Raw genomic sequence first — 27,845 nt, forward strand, 5'->3', positions numbered from 1 at the left:
GGATTACAAATATTACATCCAGTCTGCATAAAATCAAATTCCACTACCGACCAGATCACAAAATGGCTGCACTCTCTAATCTAAAACTAATTTGCATATTGTACACATGTAGGACATTTTTTTTAACTTGAAGTCACAATAATGCATGCAAGTTTGCTTTTTTTAAACAAATTTTATAATTTGTTCATGCTACCTAGATTCAAGAGAGCTTTTTCGAACATTTGCAATACCTCACCTCTTGTTAGTTAATAATTCTAGTGCATGCATATGGTGTATACAGGTAAGTAAACATGCATTTTTTTTTTCACATTCTAAAACTATGGCAGTTTAGGCCATATTGTGCTGCCTGCATTTTATCTGCAATGCAGTGTGTCTCTAACGTTTTCAATCCCGTATTAATAGGTGGCATTTACACATAACACCTATATAGCAGCAAAGCTAATACAGCTTGTGATTAAAAATGTTTAAAAATAGCTAATAAATCAGATTATCTTGAGGTATTATTTCTTGCAAGTCAAAATGGAGAGCAAAAAAATCAACCCTAATTTTTAGTTTATGTATACACTGAAAATAGCAACAATAAAAATAAGCATTTGTAGCAGACATATTCCATCTTCACTATTATTTTGCTACCTTTGGTAAATTACTGGGGCAGATCTTGAAGTTAAAAACCCACGTTTAGAAATAAGTGCACGCTTCACCCACTATATAGCAGCAGACTGTTTGCCCCTACGCAAAACATTCTCATATCTAATTTTAACTTTACATATAAAAATAACTTGGAGAAAATACAAAAAAACATTTTATATTAACATGAAAATATCACAAAAATTAGTAAGCCTGAGATGTAGGGTTTTGGTGAAAAACAAGAGGCTTGTAGTGTTTTGGCTGCTGATAAAGATGCATGTATTGATAGCTGGGGTGAAAGCAGAAGAATGCACTTATTTCTTCTGCATGTCAGTATCTTCAGACACAGTAAGCCACATGCACCCTTTCTTTCCTTGTTAAACAGAGGCAGGTTTGCTATTCTTAGTTCCAGCGGAAGTGGATCTGACGTGGGCGATCAGCACCTTCCTTTACCAATGGCTTATGGAACTCACGTCCTGCACGAGAGTGGATATTTGCCCAACAAAACTCACAGTAATACTGCAGGCAAGTGACATTGGCACAAAAAAAGGGAGCAAATTTTCCACCACAGCGTGCGCCCTGGCATTCATCACACATCTGGTCATCTAGCACATATGGCTTTACCTCCACCTAGAAAAAGAGAGAAAACATATCCCATTAAGTCTGCTTCAAAAGTCACTTTAGCAATACTTTAAAAGGTTCATACAATGTTCTAGAGAAAATGACCAACAACATTCAATGCTGAGAAAGCAGGCATCTTCCCTGGGTAATAGCTTCACCATACAGTAGGTTAAAAAAAATTAAATCATTTTGTTCTTGCACTAATCATTTTTTATGTTTCATGTTCATAATTGACCATATGATTAAATGAGTTCTTAGTTTGGCAATTTTATTGTATTTTGATATGTTTTCTTCTGAGAACTATAAACTGAATAGTATTTAAATAACTCTCTTTTCCAAAGACAAAAAATAATTAAAAAAAACTATACAATCCTAATTGATTCGCAAAACACTCCACCCTCACCTTTCTTGAAGTAACATCTTTAAAACACCTGTGTGTTAATATTTTCAGAGGTGGGGGTGACTGTGAGTGAAAAACAGAAGGGTATGGAAGACAAATAGTATTTACACCTTTGTTTTCTCATTCCAGTGCCACTTGTGAGATGGCATAACCCAGCAGCCACTGATCATGGCAATGCGTCTCTACTACAGGTGAGAGCGATACCCTGCTTGTAAATAACTGGTACAGACAAACCAGAACTGTGGATAACCTTATTAAGGGTATGTCTAGACTTTTGTGTATTTATAAAATATGAAGTCAAAGTCCTACTGTGAAAGCCTGACTCAGTAGAAGACCTCAGACTTAGGTCAGCTCTGAATACTAAACTTTTTAACCTCAGTTTCTGTATCTGTGAGGTGAGAAAGGCAATAGAACCTGCTTTATAGAGCTGTAAGGATTAGATTATGCAAGTAAAAGCACTGAAGATAGTGTGGCACATGGCAAATACTCTGTATATTAACATTAGCTACTATTAGCTGCAACAGCCTTGTTTTCTGGCTTGTAATAACTTTATGAATGAAAGGTTACTACTTTTGTCTGACTGAATAGTGCCAGGCAGCCTAAGATCTCTGCCTTTTCTCAGGAGAGAAGAGAAAATTGAGCGTTTAAAGGGCTTGGTTTGCCCAAGGTAAAGAATAATGACCCAACAATTTCTATTTTGAATGTATTCTACTGAAATACTTGCATGTGTGCAAAAAATGAATATATAAGGGTATTTTTCTTCAGCATTATTTTGAACAAAAACAATAAAAGCAAACTAGGAACAACCTAGTTGACTGATGAAAAGAACTGTAAAACAAACATTTGATAGAAGGGTAATGAAATTACGTTTTTGTTTGCATTTGTATTTCATGGTTAGGTTTAGGATAAACATATTTTATATATATTGGACATTTTATTGTCCTAAATTGTATCTTTTGCATATTTTTAAATTCTAGATATTATTTTATGAAGCTAATCTACTTAACTCAAAATCAAAACTTCAAAGATGAAAAACTGGATTTCAGATTTATGATTTTAGAATACAGTCAAAACCTATTTGCCATTAATAATAATCTCTAACAGCTCTTGAATGTGTGAAAGGGAGTTTCATTGATTCTTCACTATTCTTAGTTTCCATTATTTTCCCTTTTTCCCTTCAGAGGAGCTATCTGTGATACACAATCACCTGGAGTCATAACTAATAAAATGATTAATAATTAATTAGCCAACTTGAAGTATATCACAATTCACTTCAGTAACTACCAGAAGTCACAGTGAATTATACTACTCATGGAATAACATATAAAATTTTAAATGATTTACACATTTGTGGTGATTGTTCTTCATGGCTATCAGGGAGATGAAAGTAAACTTCAAAGTGTTCATGAGCCTAAAAGGTGAGTTGAATAAACAATTTTAATTCCCTCCAAATAAGTATCCTGTGTATCTCTGGATTATCAGCTATAAATTTAAATTTAATCTGTTTTTATGGTTTAATAACTATATTCTTATTAGAGAGATGAAAGGTGTAAAGATTAAGGGTTTGATTTTTTTGTATAAGCAAAACTAATGACTTGTAAAATATTTAAGGCTCAAATTCTTTCAAATAAAGTTCAAAACATACCTTAGTAGCACATATCTTAAAAAAGTAAACTTTTCTCTCAGATAGTTCAATGCCTTTTTAAGAAGGCAAGTGTTTCTCAATTCACTTGCTTTGTACCAGGGTTTCTCTTTAAGAATCAATATTTTGCCCCAAATAATTGGCCCTCCACTATCATTTTGGAAACAAAGGGGTATGAAGCATGACACTGCAATAATCTTTTCCCTTTGCTTCTGCATATTAAGCCACTACAATTATATAATATGTAAATAACTTCCTCTGTGACCCTATCACCTCTCTGCAAAAGTAGGGGGTTAGACTAGATCAGTGGTCTAAAGCAGAGGCCCCCAAACCCCCGTCAGTGGCCCAGTACCAGTCCGTGGCCTGTTAGGAACCAGGCTGCGCGGCGGGCAAGCAAGCAAGCAAGCAAGGGAGCAAGAGCGAGCGAAGCTTCACCTGCTGCTCCCCAGCTCGCATTACCACCTGAACCATCCCCTCCATCGCTCACATTGCCGCCTAAAGTATCCCCCCCGCCACCCCCTCACGCCTGTCCATGGAAAAACTGTCTTCCACGAAACCGGTTCCTGGTGTCAAAAAGGTTGGGGACTGCTGGTCTAAAGCATGGCTGGACATCAGAATCACCCTGGGGGCTTTACAAACTACTGCTGCCCATGCTGCATCCCAGACCAATTACAGCAGAATCTCTGGGGGTGGGACCCAGATGTCAAGGTTTTCCTAAGTTCTCAGGTAACTTTAATGTGCAGTGGAGGTTGGAAACTACTGAATGAGAGGAACTCTAAGGTTCAAATCAGTTAAACAAAATTTCATAGCATGTCTGAGTAAAAGCAGAGCCCTTTTTCTTAGATACTTAATTTTTTTCTTTCTTTATTGGGAGGCAACATTTTTAGTAACAATGCAAACGAAAACGCCACTTTGCAAATGTGAACTGAACTTATGCTGTACGTCTTTTCTAAATGGTATGATTTGATAATTGAATTTTGGGGACTACTTCTAGAGTCTATGGTCTACGGGTATTAGTTAACCAGCTCCCCTGCCCCCAAAACAGTACAGCCTCAGAGAAGAAGCTTCTTAAGAAACTGTTACACTGGTAAGTACTCATTCAAGTTATATCTACTGTAATGGGTATAAAAAAGTTAATTTACCTCATATTTTTAGTATATCTCATCTGTACTACAAATGTAAACATGATTATTCAGGAACTATTCACAGATTTTAGCATGAGATAGATTTGTAAAGAAACAATTAAGTTTTGTTCACTCCTTTCTCTTATTTTAGATGGTAATCAGTATTAGAAATTATTCAATAGGGTAGCTTTCACAGTTATCATCCATAACACTTCCTAAAAGTTCTTATTGTGATGACCTAAGCAATGCTACTAAAGAGTAAATGTTTTAAAGTTTAGGACAATCATCATATATTTACTTTATTTACATATTTATTTTTGCATATATTTAGGAAAATATACAAAATGTGTTTTTATTTTAGATTTTATAAATCAAAAATAAGTAACACTTAAGTAACACTTAGTGCCAAGCTCTGTTCTAAGTGCTTCTACATATGTGAATTCACTTACTCCTCAAAATAACTGTGAAAGAGATACTATTACTGTTTTCCATTTTATAAGTGAGGAATAAGAGGCATAAAGAGGGTTCATTTGCCCAGGGTTACAGAACAAATGGTGGAAATGGGATCCCAAGTAGTCTGACTCCAGAGTACAAGTTTTTAAAACAAGCTCTGCCTCTATAGTTAAAGGATATTAAGACCTTATTGGCTGATAAAAATTTTTGAACTGCCTTTAAAATTATATTTATATTTTGTGTATTATACCTAAAATTTAAAGTCTGCTCAAGAATTTTACATTTCAGGGATATTTTGATATAATACTCTTTAAGAGCTAAAGGAATATAGAAAAATAAACACTCGGTTTTTGAATTACATTATTAACTCTGTAGGGTAGTAAGCTTTGGATCAGCACCTCACGATAGGACTTAAATGATTTCCCAGTATGCAACTTACACGTTTATCAATATCACCGTGCTGAAGCTGAACAAACCGAGCACTAATGGCAGCAATATAGCTCTGCTGATTGGAGAAAGCAACTCGACCAGCACCTTTTGGATATTTTAGCTCAGGATCTGTATCAATTCCTGCATAACAAACGCCACCATACAGCCGGTCCATGATCATAGCGAGCTCCACTTGAAAAGGAAAAGTAGTTCACATCAAATGGGAGAGAACACAGTAAATCAACAATTTTTAAGTACTTTTTTTTTTAAAGTGAAAGTCTATAGCATAATGCTCTTTTCTAAATCTAATCCTTTCTCTCGTGTACTAGAGCTCACCTGCTCTCACCACAGAAGAACTGGACAACTCAACTGTCTACTGGACAAGTCATATTGATATTTAACAGACACTGCATCACTCAGTATGTTCTAAATGGCACTCCTGATCTTCCACCATCCAATTAAACCTACTCGAGTGAGTTTTTGCTGACTCAGTGAGCAATGGAAAAGATGAAGTTGCCAACTCAAGACCCTTGGCTTCATCCTTTCTATTTTCTTTTTTCCCCACTGTATATGCAATCCTCTGAACTTGATTTCCAAGACATATCTAGAATCCAATCTCTTTGCCTCCATCACTAACATCCTGTTTCAAGGTATCATTCTTTTTCATCTAGATCATGGCAATAGACTTATCTCCTTGTTTCTGCCTCCTGCCCCAAGTTTATTTTCAAAACAGCAGCAAGAGTGATTCTCTTAAAAATACAGCAGATACCAATGGCTTAACTGAAATTTCTCCTTGGGAACTCTGAATGGTGGCACAAACTAGCTTTCAAAATCAATACCACAATCTTCTTCCAACCTGCTCTTTCTCCAGTGTTCTTTATCTTCTCAGTTAGTGGTACCAGTGTCTACCTAGTAGCTTAAGACTGAAAACTGAGATTCAGCCTTTGCATTTATCTTATAAATATCTGTGACATCTGTTCACTTGGCTCTTCCACCACCACCACTACCACTAACCCAAGCCACCACTATTTGTCTCCTGGACTGCAATAACAGGCTCCTAAATTGGTCTACGTATAACTACTCTCAATTTGACTCCCCTCTCCACAAGTCATTAACTAAACTGGTCTTTTAAAAATGAAACTATGATCATGTCTCTCTTTTACTTAAGAACTCTTCATTGGTTTCCAGTTGCTCTGAGGATAAATAACAAGTTAGCTATTAGACTTGTATGATCTGACTCCTATTTACTTTTTCAATGTCTTCTTGTATCTCTCACCTCATTCCTTATACCCTAGGCCGTGACTCTGGACTTCCCTCAGTCTCTCCGAGGCACTATGCTTCCCTCCACTGAAAATCTTTGAATATGCTGTTCCCTTTGTCTGAAACACTCTTCACAACCTCCTACCACCTAACCCTGCTCCTTCTGTTCAATCTTTATATGACAGCTCAAATACAAGTATCTTTAAAATATCAGACTACAGCACATTTCCTTGCTGTATGCTTTTCTGTTCCCCTTAGTCTTTCTTTGTAGTAGCTATGTCTGTTAAGTATTTACATGTGTGAATAGTTCTTTAACATGCACCTCCCATACTGGAAGAGGATGCTTTCAGTGATGGAAGGCGCTAACACACTTCACAAGGGTACACAGTATCATAAAACTTGCTTGTATGGCGGGCATTTACATCTATAATTATGTTCCTATATGACCTCTTCTGGTAGATCTCTGGTTCCTGATTACTGATGAACCGAAGTTTATCATTCACTTATCTAAAGTGTCTTTAAAAAAAGTCCCATATTTCTTCTTCAGATATCAGAATCAACCTCCATAAAAAGACCCCAAATTCTCATTATCTTAGAGAGTTACACTTAAGAAGTCATTAATGCAGTATTTGAGTGGATTCTTCTTACAGAGTCTGTTTGGAGTTAGCTATCAATATTGATAGATGAGTGTCCAATTCTCCAGTTCCTTAATGGTCTTAAGAACAATTCTCAGAATTTGTCTCAAAATTCTGTAGCAAGCAACTATTGGAGCAGGAGAATCTGCCCTTCACCCACCCAGTGGTGACATGTACACAATAGTACCAAATGCATACCTAATCAATTCATATTTAAATGATTGTTTTTAAAAAAACAAAATTTGTTAACATTCTACTTACCAGCCCTTAATGGCCTAGGAACACCTCCAACAAAAATTGTTTTTCGAGGATCCAAAGGCTGAGAACCATCCATCACAAAATCACTATCACTTAAATTCCAAGGACGGATCTGAACCTATGAAGAAAATGACATTACTGTATTAGGTCTCACTCCTTTAATAGCTGATGAGCTTTGTGCCACTGTACTGTTCAAAATTTTGGATAGATGGGTTTGGAAACAAACTGTTACTATTTTATCCAGATATAATAAATTATATGAATTTTTAAAAAATTGAACTCAAAATGGTAGTTTATTTATTTTTTCACTAACGATCATTTCAAAACTGTTTTTGGAAAACTTGCATTTGTAACTTAAAGTTTGAGTAGCATTTACTTACAGGTTTGTCCTTGATAGTAGGGCTGGAAACACACAGATAGAGTTTTCCATCTTCTTCAATACAAGCATCAATTAGTGCCTGAACTGAGCTCTCTTCTTGAAAGAGAAGGAATGCATAGCCTGTAATAACCGTAAGAATGAGGCAATATGTCAAGGTAAGTGATTTCACCCCAAATTTCAGTATGGTTTAGAAAATACATGCCTTTGAAAAAGATGAAAAACCTATAAAGTAGGACTACAATCATTATACTTTCTCTAGGAGAACATAATATCCTATGGAATACACACAAAAACAGATACTCAGTAAAATAACTAGCTACTTTATATAGAGCACTTACTATCCGATACTGTGATAAGAGCTTTACGTGAATTATTTCATTTAATTCTCACAAGTCTATGAAACATTATTCCCAATTTACAGAAGAAAACCCTGAGGTGTCAGGTGGTTAAACTACTTGCCCAAAGTCAGTCACATAAGTAGTTGGTTGATTAATTTCAAACCTAGATCAGCTCTAAGGTCTCCTATGATACTGTCTTCTTAAAGACTGTGGCAGGATTAACCAGTTGAGCACAGCAGGAGCTGAAGTTTCCTTCAAATGCCCTCAGGGTAAGACAAGTTCTAGAGCATACTTTTGGACAGGTGGAAAAGAGCACATGTGGAAAGGCCCAGGAATTTCCATAAGTAGAGGGAAAATTCCATAATCATCCTGACAACTTCCAAATGATACTAAGAAAACTCCCTTAGGGAGGTTGGAATGAAACAGGTTCCAGGCTTCCCTGGTGGTGCAGTGGTTAAGAATCCGCCTGCCAAGGCAGGCAACGTGGGTTCAAGCCCCGGTCCGGGATGATCCCACATGCCACAGAGCAACTAAGCCCATGTGCCACAACTACTGAGCCTTCGCTCTAGAGCCTGCGAGCCACAACTACTGAGCCCATGTGCTGCAACTACTGAAGCCCGTGAGCCTAGAGCCTGAGCTCCGAAACAAGAGAAGCTACTGCAATGAGAAGCATGCGCACCACAACGAAGAGAAGCCCCCACTCACCACAACTAGAGAAAGCCCGCGCGCAGCAACGAAGACCTAACAACAAAGACCCAATGCAGCCATAAATAAATAAATTCATTTAAAAAAAGAAACAGGTTCCTTAAGGATAGGTCAGACTTTTATTTTATTTTATTTTTTTACATCTTTATTAGATTATAATCGCTTTACAATGTTGTGTTAGTTTCTGCTGTACAACAAAGTGAGTCAACTATATGTATACATATATCCTCTCCCTCTTGAGCCTCCCTCCCACCCTCCCTATCCCACCCCTCTAGATGGTCACAAAGCACCGAGCTGATCTCCCTGTGCTATAAAGCGACTTCCCACTAGCTATCTATTTTACACACAGTAGTGCATGTATGTCAGTGCTACTCTCTCAATTCATCCCAGCCTTCCCTTCCCCCTCTGTGTCCACAAGTCCGTCTCAAGGTGGATGAGCAACAGAACACTTTTTGTCAAACAGCCTGGAGACTATGTTTGCACTTGGGATCCAAGTTCTTGCTTAGATTCCTGTACCTTTTGAAAATATGCCCCTCCTCCTTTCCTTGTGACAAGCAATTGTCAATTTTTAATCAAATATGATGTATCTAGCAGGCAGAACAGAGTTCATTATAAAAAGAAGGCATCGAAATTTACATTACAAGTTTACTGTGAGGTGATTAATTCCCAGCAGCAGATGACTATAAATGACCTAACAATACCCCTTTTCCTTGACAAGATTTCTATGCACAAAACCTAGAGCACTGAAATCTAGTCCCAATGTGAAGATGTCTTCAATCAGGCCAACCATGTCTGTGCCATTAAACAATGGGAAGTAAGAGGTCATGTTTTACTAGGAATTCAAAAAACACAGCTTATTGCCAACAATGGCTTTTAGTGCCACAAAGGTCTGACGTGACACACACACAAAGTACTTCATTTTAATAAAATTACAATACCTGATTTCATAAATAAGCCATAAAGCCAACCTACACAAAATAGAAACTTGCAAAGGTATGATTATGCAAGATTAAAACCACATCTTAGAACTTTTTAATTGCTAGAAACAATTTAAATAGGCTTGAAAAAATAAAAAAAAAGACTGGTTTTCTTTATGTGAAGGCTTTAATTTTGATACAAGCTAAGGTTTTTTAATTTTTTAATTTTTTTTTTTAATTTTTTGGCTACACCACATGGCATGTGGGATCGTAGTTCCCCAACCAGGGATCAAACCCATGCCCCCTGCATTGGAAGCGCCGAGGCTTAAACACTGGACCACTAGGGAAGTTCCCAAGCTAAGGTTTTGAGAGCTGTAATTGTTTTGTAATAATTGAGGGGATATAAGACTGATTTACTAAAATAGTATTTTAAAGTCAATATTTTTAATGTTATGTTTTTATGATGTAATTTCTGATATTAATATTTTAATACTGCTTAATAATTTTTGTGATTATTATGGAAAAAATGTATCACAAAAATTAATTAAGCAACATGGCAGGTCAATTATGATCTAGCTAAGGCAAGCCGTTAAACATTAAAATACTTGTACCAAAAATACCATCTAATAGTTCTTTAGAATTTATTAGCACAAGCTAATGTTTACATAGGGTGAATCTTATTCACTGCAAAGGAGAGGTATGTATAAGTGTGGCTCAGTATCCAATGTCTCATATCATTACCTTAATTACAAGGTAGCTTTGTCAACTGAATGCTTCTACACAGTGTCTTCCAAACCATGGAAAATGATGAATTACATCAATGACAAAAATGCTTGAAAGCACAAGGTTTAGGAACATTGGTCTTTGGCAATGAGTACAACTAACTATAATGTACCAAAATAGTATAATTTGCCACTGCTAATATTTTTTGTTGTTTTTTTTTCTTGTTTTCAGTTTGAGAAAATAAACTAACAACTACCACAAAGACCACAATAATAATGCAAACAGCAACAAAGACAGCAACTATTCTGTTTCATGAAATTAGTGCCAACCTACCTTTCTTACATTTCTGCCCATGCAGAAAATGTGTATCTGTCTTGACAAAAACTAATTCTAATACCTTTCTAAAATTATGTTTCAACTCCTGCCTGGAACTCTATCGCACAACTTTTTAATCTATCTAAATTGCACAGTATCTTTTAGATTTAGTTCAAAATTTCTCAATGAAGCTTTCCCCCACCTACTTCAGGTCAAAGGATAAACTATCCTACAGTATTTATAGTTGTATATATCATTTATTAGGCAACTATCAACCCATGAATTACTGAGAATACAAAGATGGGTAAAGACACAGTCTGAGAGATTAATGGAAGAATCTGACATTAATAAAATAAAAGCATATTTATAAAATTGTAAAACTGTAATATTGCAACTGTGAGGAGTGCTCTGAAAGGGCACAGTTCTAGAAGGGCCTACAATAGGAGGATTTGACCTCATTAGGTGGGTCCTTAACAGTTTCCCACCAGCAACTGATATTTAAGCTGAGAAAAGTAGGAGATATACAGATGAAGAAGCAGGGAAAGCCTTCAGGTCAAGAGAACAACAAACATAAAAGTCCTGAGGCAGGAGAGAGCAAGGCCAGTTTGCAGAGCTAGAAAGAAACAAGAAGCAATACTGGGAGAAGGAACGGGATGGGGAGGGCTGGCAGGGAGAATGCATTTTTGCCTTTATCCTAACAATAAGAGAAACCACTGATGGGTTTTAAGCTGGAAGCAAGGAGTAGCACCATCAGATTGTTTTCACAGATATTACTCTAGCTATGCTGTGGGAGAAAAACTGGAGATAGCCAGAAATGTGGACAGACTAGTCATACACCTGAAATAGTCCAGACAAGGGATGATGGTAATTTAGTCAGGAACATTAGAAGCCAACAGGCATTTTTATTGAACACACAGTGAAATAAACTGTATAAAAGGACAAGATCATAACACTGAACAACAGATTAAAACTAAGCTAAGAAATGAACATCTACATCAATATGGAGCTAATTTTCTCTCTACACCAAGGATTCAGGACCTCCAGGTCCAGTAAGCTCCAAAATCATGTGAAAATTTAGAGTATATGGAGACAGGTCCATATCTCTAACTAGACTCTCATGGAGGCCTGGGATCTAGAATCTCTGGTTCAAAGGGTTCTGTAAGTATAAGATCTAAAGGTATTAAAAAAAAAATCACCACATTATTCCATTTCTCTAAGGAACTACATAAACCACTAATGGAAGTTCTATAATTCTCAATGACAAAAAGTAGAGACGGCTCATATAATTTATCACCAGAATTCCTTAGCTAGTTTTTGTATGCCAATAACTCTTAACATGTTTCCTTTCCTGGAGCCAAAATCAGATTATTCAATAGATCTACTGGAGTCTTTTTTCCAGGCTTGAAAATCTACTCAGCCATGAGAATAATAGTGTGTTTTTTCATTTCTAAAATTACATTTCAATAATATTCAAAGTAAAGTCTTAGTCTTTCAACCTCCCCTTTTATTCACTTCAGAGAATGTGCCATTAGCAATCTGACTGACTGGATTCATGTTCACTTCTCTCCCCTTGCCTCCCCTCCCCACTCCGGGCGGGTGAGGTGATCCTTCCTGTTCCCACTGACTGTGCCATTGCTTTGCTCAAATGAATGTGCGCTCAATTTGTGATTCTTGTCCTCTGGTGACCAGTCACAGTAGTATCCTGGCAATATGTAAGTAACACAACTAGGCATCCTCTGCACATTTTATCTCTTTATGTAGTTGAGTTTTTTTCTGACCATTCATTTTCTTCTCTATCTGAATTCACCAACAGAGTATATACTGCTCTCTTGTTATCTGCTATTATCTGGAACACTTATGTATATCTTGCAATACTTAAAACAGTCATAGGTTTATATTTTATTTTCACTTCACACATTTCTTAATTTCACTGATCAGAGAAACTTTATTATATGTCTGTACCCAAGTTACTTAGAATGATACTTTAGGCAGAGAAAATTAGCTCTCATATAACTTATTCCCTAGCAAATATTAACAAAAAAATCTCTTACCTTTTGGTGGAAAATAGGACTTGCTTTCTGCTTTATGAGGCCAATCTACTACCAAAGGCCCAAATCTTCTGAAGCTAGCAGTTATTTCATCTTAAAAAAGTACAATAATATGCATTAGGAATCAGTTTTAATGATTCATTCTAAAAAATTCCTATATTTTATATGTTATTTTAAAGATTTAAAAATTTAAAGTACCAAATAGCCTAAGATAAACTAGAATATAAATACTAGAAACATGTCTAATATCCTCACTAAAATGATACATAAATCTTAATAGCTATTTTAATCAAAATAGTTTTTAAGTAGCACATTGGCTAGAATAATCAATTCAGTGTGACTTCTAAAATTTTATATACTAATGTATGGACACTAATGGATTTATAGTATAGCAAATCATAAATATCACTGGCTTGAAAAACATGCCAACATTATATCAAGTTAAAGATCCATAAAGAGATCCATTACTGCCTGATAAAGTAAAATAGGAAAAAAGGGCTGCTGAAACAAGACATGTAAAGCTATAATATTTCTAAAATATACTAGGGTCTGATACATGCCAGGTAGTTTCACTGAAAGACATACAGGTCACATCCAATGACATGTTCTAGGTTATTTTATCACATGGAAACTTTATTATACTGATTAATACATAGAATAAGTTTGTGGATATTTGAATCACAACTGAAAAAATTCCCAAAATGTATCAATATATTCTCTATTAGTAAGTTGTGAATGACAGTGGCAGATTTCCCACAGCTTTGCAAATATTAGTTTCTGTATTTTTAATCTTGAATTATTTTTCTTTTGTTATTATTACACATGATAATTTTTACATATGCTTATTAGTCTTTGTATAACCTAAATTTCCTGTTTATGTACTGTTTTTATTATTTGCTTGGGTTTTATAGCCTCTTATGTGTTTCTAAAAGCACATTTATACTTAAAGAAATTGAATTTTTAACTGTCATGCATTACAGGTAAAGTTTTGTGGTTGGTTACCTTTAATTCACTGTGTGTGTGTGCGTGCGTGCATGCATGTGTGTGTGCATGCATGCATGTTATAGTCATACAAAGTTTTAAATAAATACATAAAAAAGTTTAATGTATTCAAATATGTTCTATATTTAAAAACATTAAGTGGGAGATAAACTAGATGAAAATCTTATTTACAAAAAATGCTCACAATAATAATATGCATAAGATATAAACTAAAGAAACAAACTTAAAAAAGTTATTTGTTCAATTATCTTTATATTTCAACAGGTGACAAAATATTTAAACAGAGATGGATATCCATTTTAACTGAAAATCTCTAGAGGTAAAAAAACCTCCATATCCCCATTCACATTATATTTCAGGTTTGTTTTTTAGATGCCAAATCATCATTTTACCTTCATCAATATCTGGAGGAAGACCACCAACAAAAACTTTTCGAGAGAAACGTTCTATTCGCTCTCCATTTTGATGAGCTGAGTAACATGTGGGTGAATTTAAAACACCAACTTGATCATTATGACCATCATCCAGCAAGCCATCATCTATTGGAAAGAGGGAAGAACGACCTAAAATATAAGAACAAATATAACTTGAATCTCGGATCTAAGAAAATGATAAATTAAAGTCAGGCATAAAAAGAGCAACAACAAATTCAAAGGCTTAAAATTGAAGGCGACGTAGGCATAAAAAAATTAAGGAAAATTCAGAGAGTTTAAAGGTTTAATTACCCAGATTCAAGAGAGAAGTTGTCTGAGGAATGACTTAGAAATAAACATGATCATATGACAACAATTACATCACAAACAAACACTAAATCACTTCAATTTCTTATGGAAAGCAGCAAGAATCTGATGTATGGGGATGGGTAGACTGGATGTGTAACCTTTTAGAAGAAAGGTTTTAGGAGAAACCTTTTAGAAACTGGTGGCAGAAAGAAATGGCACAGACTAAACAGATAAGAAGACATTAAAAAAACACTTGCAGACTACAGTAAGGACAAAAGCACCAAGTAATACTTGCATATAAGACCTTGAATTAATTTACTGCATGTGGAAATATGCACATATTTACACACATATGTGTAAATATGTGCTTCTGCACATATGCAAAACAGAAAAAGGCACCCCCTCTAGGACTTCAGTCCCCATCTGAGCCCACCCTCATATGGGCACAGCCTGTATAATCCTCTGCAGCAATCCTGATGCTAGACTCTGTGGCCTGCATACAGTTGGGGTTGAGGTGAGAAGGAAGGGGCTACATGTCTGTGAACTATAGCTAGCTAGATGTTAGAAATAAGAATTTTAATTTTATAAGACCAAAATCAGGGAGAAAGATCATATTTGGTATAGGAAACATAAATTATTCTGCAGATTCAAATTCAGTTTAAGTAAGATGTTCTGAAAGATACCCACGTTCACTGAGTAACTGGATATTTAGCTTTCCCAATACCTTTGCTATTAGGAATAAGGACCAATGAGAAAAAAAGGTCAATGTTCTTTGTAATCAATGGAAAGAAAGCTCTTCAAAATGAAACTGTTTTCCTTAAAATGAACCTCATCAAGAGCCATCAAAAGTAATATTAATTATGAATAACTGGTTCAACTTTCTATGGTTGGACTTTAAGTAAATAATTGTATATTTTAAAAGGAATAAGATGAGGTAGAGAAACAACATGCACATTAACTAGTTTTTGATTAAAATGGCAAATCCAAGTTTTATACTTATTTCAAACATGGCAATACTTAAGTATAAATATCAAATGCAGTGACAAAGAAAATCACTACATAAGCAATGTCACACAAGTGACCCAAAATGACTTAAAATTTTTTCTTAACTATAATATTGTAAGAATATTCATTATATATTAATGAATTATTCTATATTTCTAATTATAATAAATACTACAGTTAGTAAAATAACTATCAAAATCTATAATCTATATGTCTAAAATCTATTAACCAAAGTTCAGCTGAACGAAGGATGTAATGGAAAGGCTAGGAATATGTCACATACTGGCCATACTAACAAGAATCTTCATTGTTGGAAAATCATGACCACTTTCCTTCTAGAAGCCATAAAAGTTATAGAGTTAAATACCCGTTTAAAAGAGGAGTTAACTAAATATATATCACCAACAAAAATATTATTTTTTACCTTTCCAATTATCCTTCCCTATAACCCAAATCAACATGACAATAAAAGGAGAACAAGTTAATAATTATGTTTTCCATGTACTTTAAACATACCTTCTAAGAATGATCCATGAAAATGACTGGCAGTAAAGGTAAAATTATATGTGTTGAGAAAAGTAGAGTTTGATCATAAAGTGATTTGGACTAAAATACTTACAACAGTTTTCAACCAAAATTAAATTACCTTTCTCCTTTTTTGCTCTGAAACTAGGATATATTTTCAGGTTTTACACCTCAAAAGAATGAAACTGACTGATAATGAACCACAATATAAAATCTGTGGGATGTAGCAAGAGCTACTTACTTAGAGGAAAATTTTCATACTTACAGGGAATTTTATAGTTTTAAATGCATATTAGAAAATAAGAAATGCTTAAAATAAATAATCTTAGGTTCTGCCACAAAGAGATAGAAAAATAATAAATTAAATACAAAAAGAGTAGCATCAAGGAAATGAAAAAAGTAAAATCCATGACACAGAAAACTAACATTAAAAAAAGAGTCAATAAAGGCAAAAGTTGGCTCTCTGAAAACTTAAAAAATCGATATACTTCTCAGTAAAGTTCATCAAGTTCATGAATAAAAAAGAAAACTAAAATTACCAGGAGAGGAAAAGAAAACATTTGTACAAAATTAGTCAATTTATAGCTTAAAGCTGAGCATGGTTCTTTGATATCAATGTATATCTATACTTTTATGTACTGATTGTTGTTTTAAAAATAAAAGCAAACACAAAACAAACTATTATTATTAAGAATGAATATTCCTCCCATCCTCAAGATCCTAGCAGCCACTCTACTGGGTTAAATAACCCACCAGTGTGATGGTATGATTTTTATTTCATATGCAAGGATTAAAAAAACTATCAAAACAACAGAAGTAGGTCCAGGACTGATCTCTCTCAGGCACCATCTGTTTAATCAGATAGAATCACTATCACACATGTTTCTCCAAAGAACTGAGACAGGAGCTATAAGGTACATTTGTTACTTAAAAGCATTTTGCCCCAATAATAGGTTTGTCCTTTTCTCACAGAGAAGGAATAAGGTATTTAATTTAAACAACCAATTAAAACCTAGTACCCTGTATGTCTTTGTAAATTAATGTCTAGACATAATATATTTACTTTAAAATTAAGTTCAGTAAAATTCTGTTTCTTTTAAAAATTGCTATGTCTGGGTATAAGTGTAGAGTAGGTAAGTCAGTCTCTTCGCGGAGGAGGGATTAGCAATTTTTTTCGGTAAAGGGCCAGATGGTAAATATTTTAGACTTTGTAGGCCATACATTTCACTGTTGCAACTACTCAACTGTCATCACTGTAGCTCCAAAGCAACCAGACAAAAAGTAACTGAATGGGCATGACTGTGTTGTAATAAAACTTTGTTTAAAAAAACAGAAGCCTTGGCTTGTGGGTTATAGTTTGCTGACCCTGTCTTATAGTATTACCCTGGCTTCTTTTTGGTCATGCTTTGAAGATTTCGTCCATTCTCTGACAGTTATCAAAATAATTAACATACAGAAATCTGTTGCATTTCTACACACTAATAAACTATCAGAAAAGGGAAAGCAAGAAAACATCCCACCTACAATCACATCAAAAAGAATAAAATACCTAGGAATAAACTTAAGTAAGGAGGTGAAAGACCTATATTTTAAAAACTATGAGGCACTGATGAAAGAAATTGAAGATGACACAAATAAGTGGAAAAATATACTGTGTTCATAGAAGAATTAATATTGTTAAAATTTCCATACTACTCAAAGCAATCTACAGATTCAATGCAATCTCTATTAAGATACCAATGGCATTTTTCACACAACTAGAACAAATAATCCTAAAATTTGTATAGAACCATAAAAACAAAAACAAAAACCTTGAATAGCCAAAGCAATCTTGAGAAAGAAGAACAAAGCTGGAGGTATCAGGCTCCCTAATTTTAAGCTATACTAAAAAGCTAGACTAATCAAAACAGTATGGTAGTGACATAGAAACAGACACACAGATCAAGGGAACAGAACAGAGAGACCAGAAATAAAACCTCGCTTATATGGTCAATTAATCTATATGACAAACAAGGCAAGAATATATAATGGGAAAAGATAGTCCCTTCAATAAATGGTGCTGGGAAAACTGAACAGCTACATGCAAAAGAATGAAACTGAACTACTTTCTCACACCATATACAAAAATAAACTCAAAATGGATTAAAGACTTAAATGTAAGACCTAAAACTCCTAGAAGAAAACAGGCAGTAAGCTCTTTGACACTGGTCTTAGCAATACTTTTTTTGAATATGTCTCCTTAGGCAAGGATAACAAAAGCAAAAATAAACAAATGGGACTACATCAAACTGTAAAAAGCTTTGCACAGTGAAGGAAATCATCAACAAAATGAAAAGGCAATCAACTAAATGGGAGACGTATTTGTAAATGATATATTCAATAAGAGGCTGATATCCAAAATATATAAGGAACTCATTCAACTCGATTATCAACAACAACAACAACGACAAAAATAAGCAGAGGACTTGAATAGACATTTTTCCAAAGAAGACATACAGACGGTTAACAGATACACAAAAATCTACTTGGCATCACTAATCATCAGGGAAATGCAAATCAAAACCACAATTAGATACCAACTCACACCTGTCAGAATGGCTGTTATCAAAAAAGACAAGAAACAAGTGCTGGCGTGGATGTGGAGAAAAGGCAACACTCATGCAATGTTGGTGGGAACTAAAACTTATGCAGGCACTATGGGAAACAGTACAGATATTTCCTCAAAAAATTAAAAATAGAGCTGCCATACAATCTAGCAATAATACTTCTGGGTATTATCTGAAGAAAATGAAAACACTAATTCGAAAAGATACATGTACCCCTATGTTTACTGCAGCATTATTTACAATAGACAAGATATGAAAGCAACTTAAGTGTCCATCAATAGATGAATGGATAAAGAAGATGTGGTATATACATGCCATGGAATATTACTCAGTCGAAAAAAAAAAGGAATGAAATCTTGCAATTTGCAATAACATGGATGACCTAGAAAGTATTATGTTAAATGAAATAAGTCAAAGATAGATACTGTATGACTTCACTTATATGTGTAATCTAAAAAACAACACAAATGAATAAACAGAACAAAACAGAACCAGATTCATAGATACAGAGAATAAACTGGAGGTTTCCAGAGGGGAAAAAATGAAATAGAAATAGTTGTAAAAGGGATTAAGAGGTATAAACTTTCAGTTGTAAAACAAGTAAGTCACAGAGATGTAATGTACAGCATAGAGAATAAAGCCAATAATACTGTAATAACTTTGTATGGTGACAGATGGTTACTAGACTTATCATGGTGATCATTTTGTAATGCACACAAATACTGAATTACTATGTTGTACATCTGAAACTAGTATAATATTGTATGCAAATTATAATTCAATAATAAATGTGAAAAAAGTATTTATCAAGGATGAAAATTTTCAGCCTTGATGTCATCATAAAAGGGTTTGGTAGTGGTGATATTAGGGAGTATACACTTACTCTGGCTATTTCACAAGACTGTTAAAAAAGAGTCAAATGAGTTCAAATTAAATCTAATCATAGAAAATCCCAGGTCAATTTTTAAGCAATACTTTAAGTATAATGTATTATTAATAATTCCTTATTCATTATAGCACATGAATATGAATGGCTACATATACAGTATGAATAAATCCAATCTCTCTAATTAAACCTCCATATTTTCATTCTCTTTAAAAAGTATTTCTCTTATCTTCTCATTCCATATATAATCTACTAAAATCTACTAACTAAAGCTTTGCTTGTCTGCTAGAAAAGATTGCTTTGTGGTGTTTAGTACCACTAACTAAAATACTGTAGGTTCTTTATTTCTATTATTCTAAAAAATATTCTATATATTTTTACTCCTTCTGGAGTAGAGCAGCCCTTTAATCCTTTATTAAAGGGAAGATTGCAATAATAGAAATATTTTAGATTGAGAGATAGAGTTTAAGTTACATTTCACACCTCCCTTCACAACCTACCACCCTACTCCAAGCTCAGACGAGTATGTTCACTCTCAGAATGGAATAAACATTGAACAGACAATAAATACAAAAGATAGATGTGAGAGTCTTTCTCCTTTCTAATCCTGGCCTCCAGGCAGCACTGAAGTAGAACTCTTTATGGCTCCCACAGTACAGAAATACATAGGAGTTGGGGCAGGACACAAATGAAAAGCAGGGAAAAAAAACTTTGCTTTTTCTTACTTTCAGTATAATTAAATTTTGATTATTCCTAAGGTATATTTCATATATTAATATCTGTACCCAGTTTGATTTAAAGTTCTTATGTTGACATTACTAAAGATATTAGAATATATAAATTCATTTTGGTAGTAATTTGGTTTTACTGCAGTCAAGCAGGAAATCTTTTGAATGAAAATAGCCACTCTGTGCCTGAGCTTAAAGGTGAGTCAAAGGTGACAAAAGAAGAAAAAATAGTTCTTCCTAAACTAGATTATAAAGTCAACATGCCTTGAGAAAATAATACTGTCCACCCACCACTGCACTGGTAAAGAACAATGTCTTATTTTTTGGCAAAAATTATATCAACTCAGTGTGACACATCCCACATCAACAGATCTGATGTGTAAGAGATTTCTTTTTAGAAAAGAAAAATGACTAAATAAATGAATAAATGTACTTCCTTTGATGGACCAAATCTAAAACATGAAACCCATAAAAGGGGTCCTTGGTAGTTAAAAGGTTATTGATGTGATACTGATATAACATCTAGCATAGGAAGAGGAAAAAATGAGTAGAAAATAGGAAGAGAGCCAGGCTACTTCTAGTTCTTTCTGAGTCATTCCTTTGGTATGCGGCTTTTTTTTTTTAAATGTTTTATTACTTACTGTGTTAAAGTACTTTCAAACTCAAAATCTCTCAATAGTTATTTCTAATGGATAAACTTAAAAAAAAAATTTTATTGAAGTATAGTTGATTTACAATGTTAATTTCTGCTGTACAGCAAAGTGACTCAGTTATATATAATATATATATATAATATACTATATATTCTTTTTTATATTATGATTTATCACGGGATATTTTCATCTGACCATCAAATCCAAAATTGTAAAAGGTCCTATATTCACAGAGGACCAACTAAAATAATTACTAATGCCATGTATTTTGGTCCTATATTCACAGAGGACCAACTAAAATAATTACTAATGCCATGTAATTTGAGAGCAAAATCCACTTGTTACCCCCCCAAACTAAGCCATATAAATGTGACAACTGTCAGTTCTGTCCTATAGAAGGCTTCTACCAAAAGCCTTAAAACCATCTGAGGGGCCTCCCTGGTGGCGCAGTGGTTGAGAGTCCACCTGCTGATGCAGGGGACACGGGTTCGTGCCCCGGTCTGGGAAGATCCCACGTGCCGCAGAGTGGCTGGGCCCGTGAGCCATGGCCGCTGAGTCTGCGCATCCGGAGCCTGTGCTCCACAACGGGAGAGGCCACAACAGTGAGAGGTCCGCGTACCACAAAAAACAAACAAACAAAAAACCATGTGAGATCTTTCTTCCAATGCTGGGAGGCAGTTCTGATGTAGAGGAAATCTTTACGGCTCCCAGAGGACAGAAATATATATGAGTAGTAGCAAGTTCCTATCTAAAAGGAGAAATTTTTGCTTTTTCTTGATATTATAGTCACAGTCTACAATTATTATTATTTTTTTGTGTGTCAAGTTACTTTTGCTTCACCTCTCCCATCATCACATCTACCTTTGTCCCCATCAATTTCTGCACATGAAAAAGAAAAGCAAAGTTTAAGCCATGGAAAATGTCAGCTGCTTTCCTACGAAGCTGAATAGTACAGTATCATATAGTCCTGGCCTTTTCCCTAAGATAACAAGAACCCAGAGGGGAAGACTTTTGTGGGAGAGAAAAAGAATGTGTGTGTGTGTGTGTATGGTGTTAGAGACAGGGAGAGAGAAACTATTATATTCTTAGAAGACACAGAGAAACATTAGCAACATGATTTCTATATATCAGTGTTAACAGTAATCTGTTTGGTATTTGTCATTTTCAACTGGGTCAAACATAAAACTAATAAACTAGAGTTGTAAATTACATATCATAGATTAGACAATCAGTTACAGATTGAGAGAGCATGTCACCTTCACTAGCATTTATTAAACAAATCTCTTAAAAAAACTATAAACAGCAGGTTTATTTTAAAAGATACACAAATTTAAAAACAGTTAAAATCTGGACAGCTTAAAATGGAAAAGTTTATTAAATAACCATATTAGTATGAAAATGTACTTTAAAGGTTAAGATATTTAGGATTCAAAACTTTGACAAGTGCTCAAATCAAAATACAATTTTTTCTGTGAGTTTCTAGACATTGCATAATAAATCTGGGATAATTAATTATAACATTGATCAGTAAAACCCAATTAGAAAGAGTTATACCATAGCAAACAGAAATGAATTACCTCGTCTTCGCCCATAACTCCTTGCTGCATGTAAACAAAGGACAAATTGTAAAATGTCAGAACTAAAAATAAGCCCACATATACAAAAGCTACGTGGGCATCTGGAAATTAGTGCTACTTTGTCTTAAGAGCTACCACAATGTCATCACATAGCATCAGCGTGGTGTTTTAATATTTACAATGCACTCATATATGTATCATCTGAACTATATAAAAACTGTGAAATTAACAGGAAAAATATAATTTATTCTCATTTGTGTTAAAATTCATGAGTATTTGTTTCATCTAATCAGGATAGGAATATGTAACACTTTATGGTTAAATAGCATCCCAAATAATTTTCCCAACGAATGGAAATAACATGAATTAAATCCTTGTTTTTCTACTTATTATAGTGATATAGCATATACTGTCCAACTAGTAATTCAGATCTAAATCACTTTATACCAAGCCCTGCATGGAAAAAGTAAATGGAAGACACAGAAGAATGAAAATATATAACAACATTAAATTCATTCTCTGAAGCCTGTAGAGTTTAGATAGAATGTAAAGAAATAAATCCATGTTCAAACTTGCTTAGCTGAAAATGATTAATGATATACTATAGCTAATAATGCTTTCAATCTTTTTGGTACAATTTATAACAGCTAACTAAGCGCTTATGTCTCTACATCTGGAGTAAGAGGGATTCAGATACAAATTATTATTAGTATCATCGAAGAATAGTACATGTGTTAAATATTGTAAAACTATAAAGCAGAAAGCATTTCAACCTATGTTATTAGCAGTTTACATAATTCCTCATGGATAAAAAATACAGCAATTTATTTCTCATAAGAAAGTACCAGCTTGATAAAATTTGCAACTTGTTTTTAAATAACTCATTCCCCCAAATCTGAGTATACAATGAGTATTTCCACTCTGGAATTAACAGTAAACCAAAAATGACTGTCAAAATCAAGATCTTAATTTATGTTCATGGATATTTTTAGGCCTGGGAAAAATTTGATATTGAAAAATTTCAAATCAAAATATATATTAAAAGTTGTCAGAAATGTAGTTTCTCCAAAGGTATAAAACTTAAAGATCAAAGGAAAACATTTCATGTCATTAAATACATTCTATTATAGAGATTTTACAAAATTAAAAAAAAAATTATACTAATAAGGCTTTAATATAAAGAAGTGTGCCTACAAGGTGAGGATACAGCAGTAGTTTCCCTATAATAAAAAGGAGGAAAATCAAACTTGAAAACTCTTAATCATTTATACTTCAAGAAATAAGTCAATAAATATTAGTCTTTTATATAAAGTAACCCTGCCATTCTACTGTCTTTAGTTATATAATCTGCTGCAGACTTAAACCTGTCCATGACGTCCAGTTACCTCAAAGCCTGGCAGATTTACCTGACCTGTATACTAGTTTATACATAGCTTACCTCTGTGTGTGTTTCTGTATATATAATCTGTATATATATAGATTATATATAGCTTACCTGACCTATATATTAGTTTAGGATGAGGGTAGGGGTGGAACCAGCATTTAGAATTTTGTTGTGTAGGTCTTCTAAAAGTTATATAGGCCTTAAGGAAAACAGGGTTTCAAAGAGATGGAAGTCAACTATGGAAAATCAGACAATAGGAATTATAAAAGGAGCTATCAAGAACAGGCTATAGAAGAATGAATCCCCTGAAGTCTTACTAGTTGTATTAAGCATGGAAACGGTCAATAAGCCCCAAAACACTTCACAGCATGTCTTAGGAGCTGGGCTTCCTGCTTATCCTTAGGCCTGGTCTAATGGCATTAATCCAATATAAATTTGCTTTGGGGAATTTCATTCATAGCTGTAAAGGGTCAAACATTTATAAAGCAAATGAAACTGTTTTAATCAAATTTAAAGTCAAATTATGAATTATGATGAAATAATAATGTGTAACATAATTCATGATCTATTGAGAAAATTAACGACATCATAACCAGTTTATGCTTCTTAGCTGAGGCTACTCAATATTAAAATAGTGAAAATATGCACAAACACTCACAACATCTTAGGTTTCATCTCAGTCCTAGGTTTGAACACATTATTTAGAAAATTTCTCCAACTATCTCATACCTGAGGAATTTTAGAATCCTGTAAAGAGCTATTGCACTTATTTTTTGGACAACTCTCAGATTCCAAGTCTTTACATTACCAAAAATAGAACTGACTGCAGATGAAGCTAAACCATGTGAAACGTTTCCTCTTCCCTGTCACGGAAATAACCAGTCTGCTACCACCACGCTAAGCAGTGGTATGTGTACTCACTTTTTCTACCGATATTTCTATGTGAATTTCAGGGATATGTCCCACTGCAACTGAATCAGAATTATCAGAAATCCTCAGTGAGAAAGAAAAATCATTAAATGTCTAGTATTCATTATGTTTTAATTAAAAGAGACTTCTTAAAACAATATGTTCCTCCCAAACTCATTTAGAATATGATTTAGAAAAAAAGCAAATAATTTGTTGTATAAAACACTGTATTTATAATATTAAATTTCAGTTACATAAATTTATAAAGCCTTAGAAAAAGTGAGGAATTGGCTATTTAACATACATGTGTAAATATATATTATGCATGTGTGTTAAAATATGTATTATACACACACACACATATATATACATATTTCTTTGTTTTAAATAAAGGTAATAAGAACGATGTGAGAAAAGCCTGAAGACCTTTCTTATACAAGGGACTTTACATTTTGGTCCTGGATTACCAATGAGCTTATTTAGATTCTAACCCACAGCTACTAAAAAAGAAACAGGATAATTCTAACACTCTCCTTAGGACCTTTGTGCCCTTATATATTGACTCTTAGCTATAGTTTGTGGTACCTGAATTACTGCAGCTGGAGGAAGGGATAGGTAAACATACCAAATCAGCTGGAAATATTTAAAGGTTAAAGTTCTCTTGGTGTGAAACTAATGACATTCTTATTTTTTGCTCTAAAAAAGCCAAAACCAGGGAGAGAAATATGCCTCCCAAATCATAATCCTTTTCAATATCCAAAATAAATCTGCTGCTATCTACTTTACTTCCATCAGCATAAAAAAATAACTGATTGCATACTCAAGTTTCCTATTTTCATAACTTAATACACTTAAAACAATTTCATTACTGAGTAAATTTTCTTAATTAAAAGATACACATAACTTCCTCCCAGAGTAGAGCAAGCTCTTGATTACAAACATGGCTGTATGTGGCTAATCACAAATTTGAATTTCAAACCAGCTTGCTAATGCCACCCCTTCCCCATACTTCTGCTCGATCTGTTCTCCTTTTGAAAAATCATATGTACTAATAAAAATGTAAGCTATTTTCCTTGGGAGACATGTGAAGGGAGTACAGTAATTCCTACAGTAATAGAAACAAATACTCAAATACATCATTTTGTATTGCTCCTTACTTCTATGGAAAACAAGGTGTTTTTCAAAATTTTGTATTTTGTTTTTCACTATTGATAATTAAAAGTATAAGATTCATACACTTAGAAACATTAAAGCCATCATTCTAACATCAGAGAGTAAATCCTTTGGTTTTTAGACAATCTACCCATTCCTATATAATGTGACTTCCCTAAAGTACTTCTGGATGTTAAATTTGGACTCTTCTACAAAATTTGAATTATTCAATAGTGGCAGTGTCCACTAGTCAATTCAGCTGGATGTCTAACTGAATTGAGGAACATGGTCTGTTCAGAAATAGGAGCCTATTTGCAGTTACATTTCTATGGCATTTTTTATTGTTAAAATTTAAAAAAATCTAATAAAACAATTTCATGAGACATACAGGTGTGGGATTATAACTTTTTCTATATCTGAGTAAACAGAGGCTCAGAGTTAAAGGATGTGCCAGGGTAGTTCATAGATTTACCTGTTTTGACCAACTTCCTGACCTTTATTCCAGTCCCTGTTTATCCCTTATAGGAATATTTACATGTTTAGCCATAACGCTAATTAATTAGAAAGGTAGAATCACAAAATCTTTACAATATCTTCATAACTATACTCATATTTATGTATTAGTTTTTTATGGACACATATTTATGTATTATTTTTTAATGGACTCAATCAAGCCTAGCACCACTGTAACATCATAGATTTCTGCCAGTTCTGTATTTTCTAAGGAACGTTCTTAAGCTGTAATAGTCATGTGTTTATTTTAATGTGTATTTGTGCACCATCAAAAATCATCTTAGGTACCACAAGGGGCAAGTGTACCACACTGTAGCAAACACTGCTTGAGAAGTCATTTTACTTTTATTGACTCAAATTTTGTCCCTAAATAGCTTCTTCCAAATGGTTCTAGTTTGGTTTTTTGAAATAACATAAAACAAACCTTATTTGTCCACTATACATAACATTCTTCAGTTGAAAATATCAGTTTTGTCTTCTCTTAATTTTATATTCTCCAAACAGATCCAACTCCATCTATTCACAGGACATGACTTTTACTCTTTCAAAGTCATTTTTGTCACTGTTCATCACCCATTGCCACAACAAACTTTGACTTTCAGTAACTGTTCTGAATACTGTACATGAATGAATTCACTCACTTCTCACACAATACCCCTGAGGCAGGCAGCATGCTGCCTCTCTTTTACACATGAGGACTCTTGAGTCAAAGGGAAGCTGCCCAAGGTCACACAGCTAGAAATAGCAAACTTGGGTGTAAACCCAGATAGTCTGGCTCCAGAGTCTGTGATGCTAACCATTACGAACTACTGCTAAATCACCACACAAAAGAAATACTGATGTATAATTTATTACCAATATTGATTTTCAAAGTCTGTAATATTAGCTATGCTTGTTGGTTAAGTAATACAACTTCCTTAATCAATTGCCTAATAGTGAGTGAAATCTGTAACAAACTAAAAAGAGCAACAATTTAAAAAGCAGGTCTATGTGTCGAGATGCTATAATTTCTTTAATCAGTCAATAATATTTAATAATAATTTAGTATAGGCAGAGGTTTGATATTAACATCACTTAATTCTCACTTCTTTCTTCAATAACCTTGATGTCTACAAAAATTATCGAAATCCTTAATATTCAAATACTTTCTTACCCTATAAATATACCCAATTTTCCACTCTTGCTTTCCCTCTTAACCAATGATCCCAAGTGAGTGTCTTTTTTTTCTCTTTGGATCAAATTGCTTCTACTGGCTGAAACACTTTGATGTCCTAGTTTCATTATAATTTTTCTCCCCTAGTCCCTTGCC

General features: G+C 34.0%; 1 protein-coding gene across 6 annotated transcripts in view; it reads right to left on the reverse strand.

The window, feature by feature from the left end:
- CPEB2 (cytoplasmic polyadenylation element binding protein 2) overlaps positions 1 to 27,845 on the reverse strand; it is a 64,206-nt gene that overhangs the window by 2,743 nt on the left and 33,618 nt on the right. For 3 of the 6 annotated variants that reach the window (XM_065877139.1, XM_065877136.1, XM_065877138.1), the window contains 7 exons: positions 22,579 to 22,602; positions 14,269 to 14,439; positions 12,878 to 12,967; positions 7,830 to 7,948; positions 7,453 to 7,567; positions 5,307 to 5,488; positions 1,030 to 1,257 (listed from right to left, as the gene is read on the reverse strand). In XM_065877139.1, the coding sequence (XP_065733211.1) occupies positions 1,030 to 1,257; positions 5,307 to 5,488; positions 7,453 to 7,567; positions 7,830 to 7,948; positions 12,878 to 12,967; positions 14,269 to 14,439; positions 22,579 to 22,602 (929 nt within the window). Of the gene's footprint in view, positions 1,258 to 5,306; positions 5,489 to 7,452; positions 7,568 to 7,829; positions 7,949 to 12,877; positions 12,968 to 14,268; positions 14,440 to 22,578; positions 22,603 to 27,845 lie in introns of all 6 variants that reach the window. The other 3 variants (XM_065877137.1, XM_065877142.1, XM_065877141.1) reach the window with 2 other exon arrangements.

This window comes from Phocoena phocoena, chromosome 5 (assembly GCF_963924675.1).
Source record: "Phocoena phocoena chromosome 5, mPhoPho1.1, whole genome shotgun sequence".
NCBI lineage: Eukaryota > Metazoa > Chordata > Mammalia > Artiodactyla > Phocoenidae > Phocoena > Phocoena phocoena.